This window comes from Manis pentadactyla, chromosome 10 (assembly GCF_030020395.1).
Source record: "Manis pentadactyla isolate mManPen7 chromosome 10, mManPen7.hap1, whole genome shotgun sequence".
NCBI classification, from domain to species: Eukaryota; Metazoa; Chordata; class Mammalia; order Pholidota; family Manidae; genus Manis; species Manis pentadactyla.
In genome coordinates, this window is record NC_080028.1 from 43,281,766 (window position 1) to 43,301,641 (window position 19,876).

Sequence of the window (19,876 nt, forward strand, 5' to 3'; positions counted from 1 at the left end):
AGCCGTGAGAAAGTAAAATCATATGAGTGCTTTGGAAAACTGTTCCACAGTTTCTTAAAAAGTTAAATCTACACCTTCCACATGATCCAGCCATCTACTCCTATATATTTACGCAACAGAAATGGAACTATATGTCATTATAGAGATTTTTGTGTGAATGTTCATAGCAGCTTCATTTGTTAAGTGCCTTAAAATTGAAATGACAAAATATCTCCTAGCAGGTGAATAGTAAGCAAACTCCACACAATCAAATATTTCTCAGAAATGAAAGTAATAAACTACAAATATACATAATAATGTGGATTGTAGTGTGCCGCTCATTTAGTGTTTTCTTGGATGAAATGGGAGAACAAAAAACACAGACAACATAGACAAATAGACAAAGGCTGCAGCAGCACCAATGTGGCACAGCTCCTTTATTTTTATATATTTTTTTATTTTGTTATCATTGATCTACAATTACATGAAGAACATTATGTTTACTAGGCTCCCCCTTTCACCAAGTCTCCCCCCACAAACCCCATTACAGTCACCGTCCATCAGCGTAGTAAGATGCTATAGAATCACTACTTGTCTTCTCTTTGTTGCACAGCCCTCCCTATGCACCCCCCACATTATACATGCTAATCATAATGCCTCCTTTCTTTTTCCCCCCCTTATCCCTTCCTTCCCACCCATCCTCCCCAGTCCCTTTCCCTTTGGTAACTGTTAGTCCATTCTTAGGTTCTATGATTCTGCTGCTGTTTTGTTCCTTCAGTTTTTCTTTGTTCTTATACTCCACATATGAGCGAAATCATTTGGTACTTATCTTTCTCCGCCTGGCTTATTTCACTGCAGCTCCTTTATTTTTATACTGCCTTTCTCAGACCTCAGCCAAGTGCTATACTCATCTTTCCCTTTTCGGGGGACAGGCCAGAGCACCTTGTTGATTTTCTTAGAAGCTGCCTAGTAAGCAGGGGCAGTGTTTTCACACGTCCTCAAGGTCTCATTATTTTCAGTGTGAGGCGTCTTGGCTCGTCTTCAAGGACAAGACATGCTTTGGGGGCAGATAACTTCCAAGAACAACACCAGTTGTTCTCAAGCTGGTGCTTTCCCATGCTGCGTTCAGACATGTGAGAAGACAAAGGCTGTCCCCTACATGGATGAATCTCAAAAAATTATGAGGAGTGAAATAAGCTAGATGAAAAATGAGTACACACCACATGATCCCATTCATATAAAATGCTACAAAATGCAAAGTATAAGAACAGAGAACAGATGAGGGGTTGGCTGGGAAAGGCAAGCAGTGTAAAAGAACAGGAAGGTTGGACATGAGGAAACTATGGGGATTGATGACCATGTTTGTTATTGTCATTGTGATTTTGGGGGGAGCATACCTATGTGAAAACTTATCAAAATTGTGCACTTTATAGTATGTCAATTATATTGCAATAAAGCTGTTAAAAATTAAAAAGCAAAAAAATAATTTGAGACACTTGTCCATATGTAACCATGAGCTGTAGGCCAGAATCTATATTGGCCGTTGGAAAGATATTATAATTTTAAAATATATATATATAGCATATTTGAAAGAATAAGATATAAGTAAGCATAAAACTAAAATAATAATGTGCACTAAAACCTAATTATGGTAGCAAATGATTAACATAAAATAGCCATGGTTCTTATTACACAAATTTTTACAAGTGAAATAACATTTTTGTCTAGACATTTGACTTCTACCAGTTATTCTTATATATACAAAAATGTTTGTATGAAAATGCTTTTTACAGAATGACTTGATACCTGGAAAATAAAAACAGTGTAGATTTATGTCAGGCGTTGTTTTAAAATTACCAAAATATACATACATTCAACATTGTTGATACTGAATAATTGGTAAAGTCAAATTAATATTATGTCACAAATGAAGGAATGTTTGCATATATAAATATAAAATTGTATGTTCTTTATTGTGATGAAATATGCATAACATAAAATTTACCATTTTGACAATTTTGAGGTGTAAAAGTCAGTGTCATTAACAAATTCAAATTGCTATGCAACCACAAAAGCAGATTATTTTTATACAATTTTAAGATATGGCTGAAGATTTTTATGCATTGGTGGTTAATATTTATAATATAGTTGATGTATCTGGGGAAATAAAAATATGGAAGGATAAAGTATATAATGCAAGTAGTAGCCTTAAATAATTTATCAACTTTTCCTTTCGCTCATCTGATTAACATTGTCTAATGATCAACAATTCATATGATAAAGGATTATGATCTTCCAAATGCCTTACTAAATAGGAAATTTCAAAAAAATGAACTATGTAATTGAATTGACACAGTGTCCTCCTGACCTCTGCCAAATGATGCTGTGACAGCCAGCTGTCTCCAAAGACATGGTCTCCACTAAAGCCTTTTACTTGTATTACTGCCAAACTTCGTACTCAGAAAATTAATTAATGACTACTGATTCTGGGTCACCAAAGACCTGGTTTTTTTTCACTTAATAACATTTTCTACAAATTAGAAAAAAAAGTCACACCTGACATTATAAAAGCATTTTTCTCTTCCACAAGTGGAGAGAGGTTCTCAGCCCTTAGAGCAATATATTTTCTTTTCAGTGATGGAGACAAAAAGAAAACATTTGGAGGCTTATAAGAGCACTAAGCCCATCATAAGCATGTCTGTTCAATTTGTTAGAGATGGTAAACAAAGGGAACTCTATGACTCAAACATGCCAATGAATGTGAAGATATAAGTACTTTTATAAAACTACCACTTTCAACATCACAGTCTTAATATTGCTTTGTTTAAATAACAACTAATCAGAAGCTCTGATTTACTACCAGAAGAGTAAGTATGATGAAGTTTGTCTCTTTGTTTGTAATTCATTTTGTAAGATATAGGTTGTATTTTCCTCTGGAAAATACAATAATTTCAGTGATAATTTACGCATTTTAATGTACTTTAGACATGTTTATGAGATGTAATTTTTAAGAACGAATTTCCCTTGTATAGACAAAATATCATTATGTGGGAGATTTTTATGCATAAAAATACAACATATGTGTATCTAACTTAATGTAAGAAATAATCTTAGTGATTTTGGATACATATTCAAATTCATTTAAAAATAAAGTGTCTTTGGATGTATAGTAGTATATCAGCATTCCCTTGCATTCTTCTTCTCACCCAAAAAAGAATAACATAATGACTGAAGTGACAACATCTCGCAACAGATTCCCACATTTGTTTTGAGCATTTGTTTAAAAGAATAAATAGAAATTACACAGTTAAAATTTAGTGTTAATCTATTAAAAAATAAGTGGTAATTGCATGGAGAAAAACAGATATAATTTGAGATTGAATGCTCAACTCACTATCAAATGTTTGAAGGGCTGAGTAAGATTTTGTAGTGATGTACAATCTGAGAAATTAGGAGAAAAGATTGAAGGAAGAGAAGTGAGATGCAAAACTTACATGTAATGTAATTGTACATGTATGTAAATATCCCTTCTATTTTTCAATTAGGTATTGAAACTTGATAATTGCTGAATTATCTTAAGAGGATTCTAACTTTTGAGTAAGCCATTATCTTCAGTAAGTGATTTTTCTCTATTTTGGGAACAATGTGAACAAGTCACAAGCAATTCTGCCCCAATTCACTTATTGCTAACATACAATACATATGTTAACAATAAGTGAATCCATTCATAAAGCAAATAAACCAAGTACAAAAAGGAATTATTTTCTGTTAATTGATGTCAGGAGCTCAAGATTTGAAATACAGATTTAGTATATTAGAAACATTTAAGTCCCCACTGATATAACATCAATCAAGATAAAATAATTCATTGGCTGGAAGATGTAAATGGAAAGAGTAGGCAGTCATCACTTGCATCAGCAGTAAAGGTAATATATATATTAAAAAAAATAAGTTAAGTGTTTAGCAGGGATGGTGGTGACCAGCAGGGCATAAGTTTGTTTATAAGAATTAAGCATACATAACCTAAAAAACACCAACAAGAGCCTTCTTTTGGCACAAAGTTCTCAAGATTTGCTCTAGAGTCTGTATTATAAGCCTAAATTATGTTGGCACAGTTATTTGAAAAGATACAAAGTGTCAAGAAAAGACATGAAATCAAGGGTAAAATATTGTGATTTTGTTTCTGAACATGGAATAATTCTTGAGAGCCAAAACGTATTTTTGCCACCCAGAAAATTAAGCCTCCTCAGCACCCTGCTTAGTCATATGGGAAAATCCTAAGCACAGGATAAACATAAAATGCAGATATAGATATTATTATAACTATAATGAAATAGAAATGAGTAAAATCATTAAATTTTAGAACAATTGAAATAATCCATAATCTATAAGAAAATTTATCTATCACATACAGATTGGACAGAAGTCAGAAGTCAGTGATGAGAAATGGTACAGTAACTACATTCATTCTGCTGGGACTGACAGATGACCCTGACCTGCAGGTTCTGATTTTCGTCTTTCTATTTCTCACCTACACACTGAATGTAGCTGGAAACCTGATGATCATCACACTCACTTTTGTGGATTCTCACCTTAAAACACCCATGTACTTTTTCTTAAAAAATTTCTCTTTCTTGGAGATCTCATTCACAACTGCCATTATTCCCAGATACTTGTATAACATAGCAACAGGTGACAAGGTCATTACCTACAATGCGTGTGCCACCCAAGTGTTTTTTATTGACCTCTGTGGAGTAACAGAATTTTTCCTGCTGGCGGCCATGTCCTATGACCGCTATGTGGCCATCTGCAAACCCCTGCATTATGTGATCATCATGAGCAGCAGAGTCTGCAGGATTCTCATCATATGTTCTTGGATGGCTGGTTTATGTGTAATAATCCCACCCCTTAGCCTGGGATTAAATCTAAAATTTTGTGACTCCAACATGATTGATCACTTTGGCTGTGATGCATTTCCCTTAGTGAAAATCTCATGCTCAGATACATGGTCCATGGAACAGACAGTCATCATCTGTGCTGTGCTGACCCTAAATATGACTCTTACCTGTGTAGTTCTCTCATATGCTTCCATCATCAAGACAATTTTTAGATTCCCTTCTGTTCAACAAAGGAAAAAGGCCTTTTCGACCTGTTCTTCCCACATGATTGTGGTTTCCATCACATATGGCACCTGCATATTCATCTACATGAATCCTACATCAAAGGAAGAAGTGACCATTAATAAAGTTGTTTCACTGCTCATTTTTTCTATTTCACCTACATTGAACCCATTTATTTATACCTTGAGAAACAACCAAGTTAAGAAAGCCTTCAAAGACTCAATAAAAAAAATTGCCTTGCTCTCGACTAACTAAGTAAAAGAACGTAATATTTTTAAACATCACAAAAACATGAATGGCCACAGAGGTTTTACTTTTGAAGTTTATAATCTTGTTTGTTTTTAAATAATAAATACTTAAGTTACATGAATTTTCTCAGCACTTCTTTAACATAACTTCTATTGAGCCTTGCTCATGCTGTCTTGGTATCTTCATTTTTCAAACCAGTATCTGATAGTTTTGCAAGTCAATTTCTAAAAAAAGTATCATTTTGAATAATTACTTCATAATCTTCTTTTTCATATGATAAAAATCATTACTCAAGAAAATATAGGGTAAATTCTTTGTATCTCTTCTCAAATATACCAAATAGTACTATCCAAACCAATGTAATAAGAGTAATTTCACATAAAAATGTCTACAATGGATGAATAATCACATAAAATACATGTGAAGCAGAATAATAACACTTCTCATATCGAGAAAACAGAGGAAAATATAGCAATTATGAACACAGGAATATTGGATAAAAATAAATATCTTTCAAATCTATTGATGAAATTATTACAAATTTGTAAATAGAACGTGTCTAAAGTAAAGATTCAACTAAAATTAGAGAAATATCTTTGAAATGACTAGAGGACACTCAGGAGAGCACAGAACTGGGGACAGATGGCAGAGATCGCATTATGGATCACAGAGGCTCAGGTTAAAAGTCGTAGGATTAATGTAGTAGGATCTTTTGGAATAATACAATCATTGCACATTCAAAGAAAGTTTGAATTAGAAAACCATGCTGATTTTTACACAAAGATTACACACTTTTTCTGAATAGTATTATCTGCTGCTTATAGAGCTGTGGGTCAAGGGAAGAACGTTCCCCAGAGTACTTGATAGCCTGTGACTGCATTTAACACAAACTAGGCTTTTATAGTCCAGATTCTGTCATAATAATATAAATTCTTAGATATAAAGAATTGAAAAATCCACAGAAATATAATCCCTTGGAAACTAAGCTATTTACTTCAAATTAACTAATTGCTATGTGGAAAGCAATGAAATGCAGACATGTCATAGCAAATTACATAGAGCTGAAAAAGCTATAACCAGGAGGAATTCTGTTAAATTAAATGTATTCCTCATTTACAAAAGTATAAACTAGCCCTACAGAAAGGAACTTTCACTTTTCCAAATAAATTTTTAAAACTAAAAATAATGAAATGGAAATTGTAAATTACTATAGTAGAAAATGAAATCAAGTAAATAAGTTAAAGTAATTCAAAAGCTAAGTCTTTTAAAAAGTCCCATAGCACAATAAACCCCTCCCCAATAAGTGTGATGAGTAAAAAACAGAAATGCTCGATATTTTATTGGAAGATTTTGGACATGCAATAACATAAGGAAACAACATAATCAGGAAAAATATTAAAAGAATAAATAAAACCGTTGCATCTGATTGATTTTAAAGTCTTATTTTATTAACATTTTTCTTTTCTGAAATGGAAAAATATCATATAATGGATGACATCTACCATTGTTCATAGGTTAATTCAGAACATTATCTATTTAATAATGAAACACAGTACATCTTACAATTATTGACATATTAAAATTGATGAAATTGGACCTATCTCTTTTTTAATCCCAGGGACATTCTTATGCATTGAGAAAATGCAAGAAACTCCAATAGGAAACTAGTGGAATTAATAAGGGAATTTTGTGTTCCAGCTAAAAAATTGAAAATTAAAAATCAGAAGACTGTAATAGCAATAAGCAATAGGAAATCAATGAGAAAATATTACCTAAGTCATGATAGCTATAAAAATTTAATTATTAAGAGAATAAATTTTTAAAAACTACAGGATACATATAAAGAAAGTATAAAGTCTCTTTTAAGAATATCATTAGAACAAAAGGAAGGCACTAAATATTCTTGGTTGGAAATTTTTACTATGAGCATGTGTCTGTGTATATAAAAACATCATTGATGCATTGTGGAAATATGTTTGTATGTAGTCACTTAGCATGTAGAATATTAATGGAAAGCAAATTTTAATGCAGGTTATCTGAACCAAAAATTAAGTAAAGCAATCAGGACAAAAAATGAGTACACTGAGACAAAGGAAAATAATAAAAATAACATGTTGGTCAAACAATCTCATTTATATGTGAGGGTATGAGTATAAATATATATATATATTTTGGTGTAAATAAACTTTTTGAAATAAATTTCAATCTGTAAAATGATAGAATATCAAATTTCTGTGGCCAAGTGAGAAAAGCTAACTTGCAGTTTATTTTAAAAATAAACAAATGCATAAACAAAAAAATTTTTTAAGTAAACTTCTTTGAATATGTTAATGTTACATACTACACTGGAATATTATTCAGCCATAAAAAAAGAAACTGTGCCATTTGCTAAAAAATAGACCTCAAGGCATTATCCTAAGTGAAATAAGACAGCTTTGTGGGTATAGGGAAGGGGAAAGATTGGATTAAGGTGCTCAGAATGCATAAACTTCCTGTTGTAAGATAAGATAAGTACTTGTGATGTAATGTAGAACATGATGATTATACTTAACAGTTGTATATTTAGAAGTTGTTAAGAGAGTAAATCCTAAGAGCTCTTATCACAAGGAAAAAAACATTTTTTTCTCTTTTTTTGGTATTTATTTGAGATGACAGTTGTTAATTAAACTTACTGTGGTAGTCATGTCACAATATCTATAAGTCAAGTCATTATGATGTATACCTTAAAACTTACACAGTGCGGTATGTCAACTATATCATGATAAAACTAGAAAAATATTGCATTAAAAAAAGAAGCTGTAAAAAGAAGAGCATTCTAAACCTAGAGCAAACAAAAGGAAAGAAATAGAAAGATTAGAGTGTAAATAAATGAAGTAGAGATTAGAAAAATATTAGAGAAAGTCCGTGAAACAAAAGTTGGTTATTTGAAAATATCAATAAATTGAAAATTATTAGTTATATTGAACAAGATATAAAAAGAGAGACTTAAATTACTAAAATCAGGAAGAAAAGAGGGAGCACTACCAACCTTACAGTAATAAAAAGTCTAAAAGGAAAAACTGAGAACAACTATAAACCTGTTGGGTAACCTAGATGATCATCTCAAAGACACAGTAAAAGTATTTGACAATCTCCAGCATCCTTTGTGATAAAAACACTCAAAAAACAAACTAGTAGGGTGTTATGATTGGCACACATGGTGTGGGGGAGATCATGGGGAAAACAGTGTAGCACAAAGAAGACAAGTAGTGACTCTGTGGCATCTTACTACACTGATGGACAGTAACTGCAGTGGGGTATGGCGGGAACTCCATAATATGGGTGAATGTAGTAACCACATTGTTTTTTCATGTGAAACCTTCGTAAGAGTATATATCAATAATACCCTAATAAAAAAATTAAAAACAAACTATTAATAGAAGGAATCCTCCTCAACTTGATAAGACCATCTACAGGCAATCTCACAATTAATGGTGAAAAATTCAATGTTTTCTCCCTAAGATCAATAACAGTAAAAAGATGTCTGCTTTCATCACTTTTAGTCAACATTATGCTTGAGGTTTTAACCATGCCAATTAGATAAAGAAAAAAGTTCAGCAAATTTTCAGGATACAAGATCAGTAACAAAATCAATTGCATATCTATAGTTAAGATGCCAAAAATCCACAAACAAATCTACAGATTCTCTGAAATCCCTATGGAAATCTCAGCTAATCATTTGTAGAAATTGGCACACTGACACTACAATTCATATAAAAACACGAGGGAACCAAAATAAACCAAACTATCTTGGAAAATGAAAAAACTGAAAGACTCAAATGTTTTTATTTTGAAACTTACTATAAAATTACAGCTGTGAAAATAGTACACTGCACAAGGACAAATATATAGACTAATAACAGATTTACGGATCAGGATGTAAACCCTTTCATTTATGGTGAACTGGCTTTTAACAAGACTGCCAAGATAATCTAATGAGGAAAGAATACCTTTTCGATAGATGGTGCTGAGACTGTATATCCACATACAGAATAATAAGGATGGAGCCCTCCTTGCAACATATACAAAAGTTAACTCAAATTGGATCAAAAATATAAGTGTAAGTACTAAGCATATAAAAATTTAACAAAATACATGAAATCTGTGGCCTTGAATTAAGCAATGGTTTCTTAGAAACAACATATAAAGTACAGATAACAAAACGAAAAAAAATGTAAAAATTGGAGTTCATCAAAATTAAAACTTCAAAGGGCACCATAACAAAAGGTAAAACACAACCCATAGAATGGGAGAAACATTTGCAAATCACATATCTAAGAAGGAACTTATATAGAGACTATATAAAGAACTCTAACAACTCAGTAATAAAAAGGCAACCCAACTTTAAAATGGACAGAGAATTTGAGTAGATAGTTCTACAAAAAGATAAATAAATGGCCAATACATACATGGAAAGACAATCATCATTAGTCACTAGGGAAATGCAAATCAAAACCACAATGAGATGCCATTTCACACCCACTAGTACGGCTAAAAACAAAACAGACCAAGCAAGTGTTAGCAAGTGTGTGAAGATACTGGAATGATCTTTCTTTGCTGAATACCATAACAGAGTGTAGCAATTTTGGAATGCAATTTTTTAGTTCTTCAAAAATTAAACAGAATAAAAAATGACCCCGCAATTCTACTCCTTGGTATATTCAAATGAGAACTGAAAATATCTGTACACATAAAACTTTGAACCTGAATGTTCATAGTAGCATTATTCATAATAGTCAAAAGAGTGGAAACAACCCAAATGTCCATCAACAGATGAATGGATAAATGAAATGTGATATATCAATACAATGGAATATTATTTAGCAAAAAACATGGAATGAAGACTGATCTATGTCTCAACATGAATGAACCTTGAAAACATGTTATGTAAAAGAAAGTTACAAAAGACCACAATAATAGTATTCCATTTATATGAAAAGTCCACAACTGACAATTCCTCAGGGAAAGAACATAGATTATTGGCTTGCCAGCAACTGGAGTAGGAAGCAATGGAAGAGGCTGCTAATGTTCTTTTTGGAGGGATAAAAACATTCTAATAATTGCAAAATGTTTTGCATAAACAAAACTCATCGAATTGTATACTTTAAAAGGGTAGGTTTTTTAAAGCTTTAATTTTAAAAATGAGTTACTAATACATGCAATAACAAGGATGAATTTCTAAAACTTTATGCTAAGTGACGGATGTCAGGATCAAAGGCATACATGCTATGTAATGTAATTCAACTCATATAAAACTCTAGAAAACACTATAGCCTTCTTATAAACCAAATCTATAATGAGAGAAAGTAGATGTCAGGTTGCCAGGGACTGGAGATGGGATAAATGATAAGAACATAAGGGAGAAACTTTTTGGGGAGATGGAAATATTATCTTTATTGTGTTCTTGGTTATGTAGGTGTATTCATTTGTCAGAATTCATCAAACTGTACAATAAAATGTGTACATTTTATTCTATATAAATTAATACTCAAAAAATCTGTAACCCAGCCTTGATCCAGATCAGCCCTTGGTTAAATTTAGAAAATAACCCTTATAATCTGTAAAAGAAAAATGATGCTAATTCATAATATGATACATAATATGTATCCGAAAGCATTCTTGTATTCTTGACTTGAAGGGAAATTTTAATGAACTTACATTATATTACTAGTACATTATAGTTCTAAAAATAAACATCCACTATGTTGAAGAAATATACTTTGAGTAACTATTCTGACAATTTTTCCTCCAAAAAATGCTGCACATATATTCTTCTTGTAGATGTTTTTACAATTCTGAAAAGTGGAAAAGAATCTCATACTAAATGAATAGGTGGATGACCATATAACTAAATTTTTAAATGGTGAAACATAGTAAGGAACATAAATTAACAATGAACTTTTATTTAAACTCTGATGTTACACTAATGCAATGGACAGAAATAAATGGAATTAAAATGATGCATGTCAATAATTATTAGTTAATAATAGAGTCACACATATCTAAGTTTAAAACAGCACATGACAAAATATATATATGTGTTTCTTAAAGAATGTGCATACATTTGTAAATATTACTAATGAAATATATGGGCAAATTTGCAGGAGGAAAAGTATAGAAGGATATGCTCCAAAATATTAGCATTTAATGTCTTTTAAAAAATGTTCTTTTAGGGTGGAGCCAAGATGGCTGCGTGAGTAGGACAGTGGGAAAATCCTCCCAAAAACATATATATTTTGAAAATACAACAAATACAACTAATCCTAAAAGAGAGACCAGAAGACACAGGACAACAGCCAGACTACATCTACATGTGCGAGAGCCCAGCGCCTGGTGAAAGGGGTAAGATACAAGCCCCGGCACAGCAGGACCCGAGCGCCCCTCCCCCCAGCTCCAGGCGGGAGGAGAGGAGTCGGAGCGGGAAGGGCGAGGGTAGCCCAGGACTGCTAAACACCCAGCCCTGGCCATCCGCACCAGAGCACTGACACAGTGCATGCCTGGAGGGATGGAAACTAGGGAAACAGGACAGCAAGACCTCTGAGCGGGTCCCGAAGCTGATGCCCCTGTGACAAAGAAAAGAGAGTGGTTTTTGAAAGTTTTAAAGGGACAGAGACACAACAGCTGGATGGAAACAACCCAGGTCACAGCCCAGCAGCTGGAAATTCCAGGGAAACCCAGGTGCACTAATCCCCTGGGTAACAGCACTGAGACCCCTCACGGAGGTAAACAGCCAAACAGCCCTCTGTCCATTACCCATCCGGGACAGGCCATAGCAAAGAAGCAGCCTGCGGCTGGCCACACCCTCAGGAAGGGAGCTTCCTCTATACCGGCCGGGCAAGACAGAAAGACCCAGTCTACATGCAATTGCCCAACACAAGCCACTAGGGGTCAGAGTTCTCCCACTAAAGAAAGGCCAGTACCAAGTGGAAAGTGGCCCTCCCAGCTGACAGTCAATAGCACCTGTCAACATGAAAAGGCAAAAAAATCTGATCCAGACAAGACTAACCCAGACAGCTTTGGCATCTGCTACATCTTCCCCTGAGAAGGAACCTGGGGAGAGAGTTTTAACCAGTCTTCCTGAAAAAGAATTCAAAACAAAAGTCATAACCATGCTGATGGACTTGCAGAGAAATATGCAAGAACTAAGGAAGGAGAATACAGAAATAAAACAAGCTCTGGAAGGACTTCAAAACAGAATGGACGAGATGCAAGAGACCATTAATGGACTAGAAAACAGACAACAGGAACTCAGAGAAGCTGATGCAGAGAGAGATAAAAGGATCTCCAGGAATGAAAGAATTCTAAGAGAGCTGAGTGACCAATCAAAACGGAACAATATACACATTATAGGGGTACCAGAAGAAGAAGAGATAGAAAAGGGGATAGAAAATGTCTTTGAAGAAATAATTGCTGAAAACATCCCCAAACTACGGGAGGACATGGCCTCTCAGACCACAGAGGTACATAGAACTCCGATGACAAGGGATCCAAGTCGGGCAACACCAAGACAAATAATAATTAAAATGGCAAAGATCAAAGACAAGGACAGAGTATTAAAGGCAGGCAGAGAGGAAAAAAAGGTCACCTACAAAGGAAAACCAATCAGGCTATCATGAGACTTCTCAACAGAAACCCTACAGGCCAGAAGAGAATGGCAGCATATACTTAATGCAATGAAACCGAAGGGCCTTGAAACAAGACTACTGTATCCAGCACGATTATCACTTAAATATGAAGGAGGGATTAAACAATTCTCAGACAAGCAAAAGTTGAGGGAAATTGCCTCCCACAAACCACATCTACAGGGCAACTTAAAGGGACTGCTCTAGATGGGAGCACTCCTGAAAAGAGCACAGAACAAAACACCCAACATATGAAGAAGGGAGGCAGAGGAATAAGAACGGAGAGAAATAAAGAATCATCAGACCGTGTTTATAATAGCTCAACAAGCGAGTTAAGTTAGACAGTAACATAGTAAAGAAGCTAACCCTGAACATTTCGTAACCACAAACTTAAAGCCTGCAATGGCAATAAGTACATACCTTTCAATAATCACCCTAAATGTAAATGGACTGACTGCACAGATCAAAAGACACAGAGTAATAGAATGGATAAAAAAGCAAGATCCATCCATATGCTGCTTACAAGAGACTCACCTCAAACCCAAAGATGCGCACAGACTTAAAGTCAAGGGATGGAAAAAGATATTTCTTGCAAACAACAGAGATAAAAAAGCAGGTTTTGAAATACTAGTATCAGATAAAACAGACTTCAAAATAAAGAAAGTAAGAAAAGATAAAGAAGGACATTACATAATGATAAAGGGCTCAGTCCAACAAGAGGATATAACCATTCTAAATACATATGCACCCAATACGGGAGCACCAACACATCTGAAACAAATACTAACAGAACTAAAGGAGGAAATAGAATGCAATGCATTCATTCTAGGAGACTTCAACACACCACTCACTGCAAAGGACAGATCCACCAAACAGAAAATAAGTAAGGACACAGAGGCACTGAGCAACACACTAGAACAGATGGACCTAATAGACATCTACAGAACTCTACATCCAAAAGCAACAGGATACACATTCTTCTCAAGTGCACATGGAACATTCTCCAGAATAGACCACATAGTCGGACACAAAAAGAGCCTCATTAAATTCCAAAAGATTGAAACCCTACCAACCAACTTTTCAGACCACAAAGGCATTAAACTAGAAATAAACTGTTCAAAGAGAGCAAAAAGGCTCACAAACACATGGAGGCTAAACAACACGCTCCTAAATAATCAATGGATCAATGACCAAATCAAAATGGAGATCCAGCAATATATGGAAACAAATGACAACAACAACACTAAGCCCCAACTTCTGTTGGACACACCAAAAGCAGTCTTAAGAGGAAAGTATATACCAATCCAGGCATATTGAAAGAAGGAAGAACAATCCCAAATGAATGGTCTACTGTCATAATGACAGAAATTGGAAAAAGAAGAACAAATGAGGCCTAAGGTCAGCAGAAGGAGGGACACAATGAAGATCAGAGAAGAAATAAATAAAATTGTGAAGAATAAAACAATAGCAAAAATCAATGAAACCAAGAGCTGGTTCTTCGAGAAAATAAACAAAATAGATAAGCCTCTAGCCAGACTTGTTAAGAGGAAAAGAGAGTCAACACAAATCAACAAAATCAGAAAAGAGAAAGGAAAAATCACGACGGACCCCACAGAAATACGAAGAATTATTAGAGAGTACTATAAAAACCTATATGCTAACAAGCTGGGAAACCTAGGAGAAATGGACAACTTCCTAGAAATATACAACCTTCCAAGACTGACCCAGAAAGAAACAGAAAATCTAAACAGACAAATTACCAGCAATGAAATTCAAGTGGTAATCAAAAAACTACTAAAGAAAAAAAAACCCCCGGGTCAGATGGATTTACCTCGGAATTTTATCAGACATACAGGGAAGACATGATACCCATTCTCCTTAAAGTTTTCCAAAAAATAGAAGAGGAGGGAATACTCCCAAACTCATTCTATGAAGCCAACATCACCCTAATACCAAAACCAGGCAAAGAACCCACCAGTAAAGAAAACTACAGAACAATATCCCTGATGAACATAGATGCAAAAATACTCAACAAAATATTAGCAAAACAAATTCAAAAATACATCAAAAGGATCGTACACCATGACCAAGTAGGATTCACCCCAGGGATGCAAGGATGGTACAACATTCGAAAATCCATCAACATCATCCACCACATCAACAAAAAGAAAGACAGAAACCACACGATCATCTCCATAGATGCTGAAAAAGCATTTGACAAAGTTCAACATCCATTCATGATAAAAACTCTCAGCAAAATGGGAATAGAGGGCAAGTACCTCAACATAATAAAGGCCATCTATGATAAACCCACAGCCAACATTATATTGAACAGCGAGAAGCTGAAAGCTTTTCCTCTGAGATCGGGAACTACACAGGGATGCCCACTCTCCCCACTGTTATTTAACATAGTACTGGAGGTCCTAGCCATGGCAATCAGACAAAACAAAGAAATACAAGGAAACCAGATTGGAAAAGAAGAAGTTAAACTGTCACTATTTGCAGATGACATGATATTGTACATAAAATACCCTAAAGACTCCAGCCCAAAACTACTAGAACTGATATCGGAATACAGCAAATTTGCAGGATACAAAATTAACACACAGAAATCTGTGGCTTTCCTATACACTAACAATGAACCAGTAGAAAGAGCAATCCGGAAAACAATTCCATTCACAATTGCATCAAAAAGAATAAAATACCTAGGAATAAACCTAACCAAAGAAGTGAAAGAACTATACTCTGAAAACTACAAGTCACTCTTAAGAGAAATTAAAGGGGATTCTAACAAATGGAAACTCATCCCATGCTCATGCCTAGGAAGAATTAATATCGTCAAAATGGCCATCCTGCCCAAAGCAATATGCAGGTTTGATGCAATCCCTATCAAATTATCAGCAACATTATTCAATGAACTGGAACAAATAATTCAAAAATTCATATGGAAACACCGAAGAACCCGAACAGCCAAAGCAATCCTGAGAAAGAAGAATAAAGTAGGGGGGATCTCACTCCCCAACTTCAAGCTCTACTACAAAGCCATAGTAAGCAAGACAATTTGGTACTGGCACAAGAGCAGAGCCACAGACCAGTGGAAGAGACTAGAGACCCCAGATATTAACCCAAACATATATGGTTAATTAATATTTGATAAAGGAGCCATGGACATACAATGGCGAAATGACAGTCTCTTCAACAGATGGTGCTGGCAAAACTGGACAGCTACATGTAGGAGAATGAAACTGGACCATTGTCTAACCCAATATACAAAAGTAAATTCCAAATGTATCAAAGACCTGAATGTAAGTTATGAAACCATTAAACTCATGGAAATAAACATAGGCAAAAACCTCTTAGACATAAACATGAGTGACCTCTTCTTGAACATATCTCCCCGGGCAAGGAGAACAACTGAAAAAATGAACAAGTGCGACTATATTAAGCTGAAAAGTTTCTGTACAGCAAAAGCCGCCATAAATAGAACAAAAAGGAACCCTACAGTATGGGAGAATATATTTGAAAATGACAGATCTGATAAAGGCTTGGCATCCAAAGTATATAAAGAGCTCACACGCCTCAACAAACAAAAAAGAAATAGTCCAATTAAGAAAATGGCTGAGGAACTGAACAGACAGTTCTCCAAAAAAGAATTACAGATGGCCAACAGACACATGAAAAGATGCTCCACATCACTAATTATCAGAGAAATGCAAATTAAAACTACAATGAGTTATCACCTCACACCAGTAAGTATGGCTACCATCCAAAAGAAAAACAGCAACAAATGTTGGCGAGGCTGTGGAGAAAGGGGAACCCTCATACACTGCTGGTGGAAATGTAAATTAGTTCAACCATTGTGGAAAGCAGTATGGAGGTTCCTCAAAATGCTCAAAACAGACTTACCATTTGACCCAGGAATTCCACTCCTAGAAATTTACCCTGAGAATGCAGCACTCAAGTTTGAAAAAGACAGGTTCACCCCTATGTTTATCGCAGCACTATTTACAATAGCCAAGAATTGGAAGCAACCTAAATGTCCATCGATAGATGAATGGATAAAGAAGATGTGGTACATATACACAATGGAATACTACTCAGCCATAAGAAGAGGGCAAATCCTACCATTTGCAGCAACATGGATGGAGCTGGAGGGTATTATGCTCAGTGAAATAAGCCAAGCAGAGAAAGGGAAATACCAAATGATTTCCCTCATCTGTGGAGTATAAGAACAAAGGAAAAACTGAAGGAACAAAACAGCAGCGGAATCACAGAACCCAAGAATGGACTGACAGGTACCAAAGGGCAAGGGACTGGGGAGGATGGGTGGGTAGGGAGGGATAACGGGGGGAAGAAGAAGGGGAATATTAAGATTAGCATGCATAATTGGGGGGATGGGAGAAAGAGGAGTGCTGTACAACACAGATAATTCAAGTAGTGATTCTACAACATTTTGCTATGCTGATGGACAGTGACTGTAAAGGGGTTTCTACGGGGGACCTGGTATAGGGGAGAGCCTAGTAAATATAATATTCTTCATGTAAGTGTAGATTAATGACAACAAAAAGAAAAAGAAAGAAAGAAAAGGGGGATTACTCCCTGATAGGATAGAACTAACTGTAAATCAACGATTAATTCATGATTTAAATATCCTTAATTTTGATCACTTAAAGGGTGTCAGTGATTGGCTATGGAGGTACATTTTTCTGATAATATTCCTTTCTCTTAAAAAAAAAAGCAGTTCCTGTGTGTTGACCTCCAATGAGTTCTACACAATGGTATAAAGGGCATATCAAAGTGTGGGCAAAGGGTCTGTTTGTGTTTATACAGAGGATCAAAGCCTAATTGGGCTACCCAGAAAATGAACTAAGATATGATATGAAGAAGAACTTCCAACATCAGCACTCTCTGGAAGAGTCATATCAGAAGATCTTCATCAAAAACCTCAACAAAGCTCCAGGCGCTGCTGCAGTTGTAGGTGCATTCATCCCACCGGTTCCTGGCCTTGCCATTGGAATGAAGAAGGAGATATCTAAGCTGGCCTGTGCATACAGTAAAACAACAAATTTGACTGGATCTATACTGTCGGAACTCAACCAAGAATTAGGAGAAGTGGAAGTTGTAGCGCTCCAAAATCTTACAACTACAGACTATTTACTGTTAAAAGAACATATGGGATGTGAACAGTCCCCAGGAATGGGTTGTTTTAACTTGTCTGATATCTCTCAGACTGTTCAAGTTCAGTTGGACAATATCCATCATATCATAGATAAATTTTCACAAATGCCTAGGATGCCTAACTGGTTTTCTTGGTTTCACTGGAGATGGCTGGTAAATATAGGCCTGCTTTGGTTATGTAACTGTATTCCTATTATGTTAATGTATGTGCACAATTTAATTAGTAATTTATGACCTATACATGCTTAAGTTACTCTACAAGAAGATATGTCAAAGAAATAATAAATCTTCCCATGTTTTCTGCCGCCTGCTACTTCTATAGCTTTTCTTATTCCTTCCTAATCACAACCCTTAAATAGAATTCGTGCCTCATATCAAATTTACCGAGTATCATAATTCTTCCAAGTGGTAAAGACACCTCAAGACAAATGCTGGGCATAGAAGCCACAGGGCATAAATATGCAAAGAAGTAAAAAGCTAACCTTTTCAAACAATAAGGCTTCTCTCTCACTTACCAACTTTACATTTCCCTGTATGGCCCCGGAAGATGACTGGTTAGCCAGAGATGGGTAAGATTCCTCAAGGGAGGAACAACCTAAGACAGGCACAGTCACAGGGGGGCCATCAGGTGAGAAATTGGGGATCAACCGAGGTGAGGCTTAGAACCTCACCCCCCCCTGTTTTGAGAGAAATCTTCTGTATCCGTGGATGTTTTGTTGCCCTTGTCTAGCTTGGATTAACACTTAGTCTACAGGCACACACCTGATCATCTACATTTGCTCTCTTAGAACACTAAACTATGTTTTCTACCTTTATCTTCTATCTACCTACCACTTCAGCATTTTATTAAAAATAATAATAATAATAATAAGGGAGAAATGTGGAATTCACATATTAATCAAGTATAAAAATCAAACGAATATTCATATTTGACCTGATTGTTTATAGTTCATAATGCGTGATCAAAACCAAAAGTTTTTGTGATGACTGCTCTTGTACTGTTCACCATGTAAGAACTTATTCACTATGTAATAATTTGTTCTCCATGTAAGAACTTGTTCGTTATGCTTCAGAAGATTGGAGGCTGACGAAAATTAGGCTTGGGGTGGATTAATAATTGTGCCTTGAGTTCCCTATACAGAATTTTATTGTTGTTAACAACCATTTGATCAATAAATATGAGAGATGCCCTCTCAAAAAAAAAATGTTCTTTTGCTCGTTGCTTTCATTTTTCCTCATTTTGTCAAATGCTTTGAAAATGTTATCTATGAATTTTATAAAAATTGATAAAGGGCAGAAGGAATATCTATAAACTTTTAATTACCTTATGTAAAAGCAATTATTTAAAGAAACTGAACTGGCTTTTTAAATTATGAACTTACTATTTTCCTACCAGTCTCTTTTAAATGATTCCAGTGCTTTGCCTGTCTCTAAAGTCTGTGTCCCCACTCTTACTGTGAAATTTGATTTTTTTCCCCCAAAGTTCATCATACAAGTTATTCATTAGTGATTTTAGAACTTGGCCACCAAGACCCCTTCAGTTAATAAACAACTTTGTAACAGACTTGGTAAATAACATATATGAAGCTTGGAATTGGGGGAAAAAAACCTCTCTCTAAACAAAGATAATTCAGAACACCAACACTTCCAAGTTGCTGCGAGTTTCTTGGTAGTAGCATCTCTTTTTAG

General features: G+C 35.0%; 1 protein-coding gene across 1 annotated transcript; it reads left to right on the forward strand.

The window, feature by feature from the left end:
• The first annotated feature begins 4,418 nt into the window (after positions 1-4,418).
• LOC130685111 (olfactory receptor 6C2-like) lies at positions 4,419-5,354 on the forward strand. Its single transcript, XM_057508296.1, has one exon. The coding sequence runs from the start codon at positions 4,419-4,421 to the stop codon at positions 5,352-5,354; it is 936 nt and encodes a 311-aa protein (XP_057364279.1).
• Positions 5,355-19,876: the final 14,522 nt, after the last annotated feature.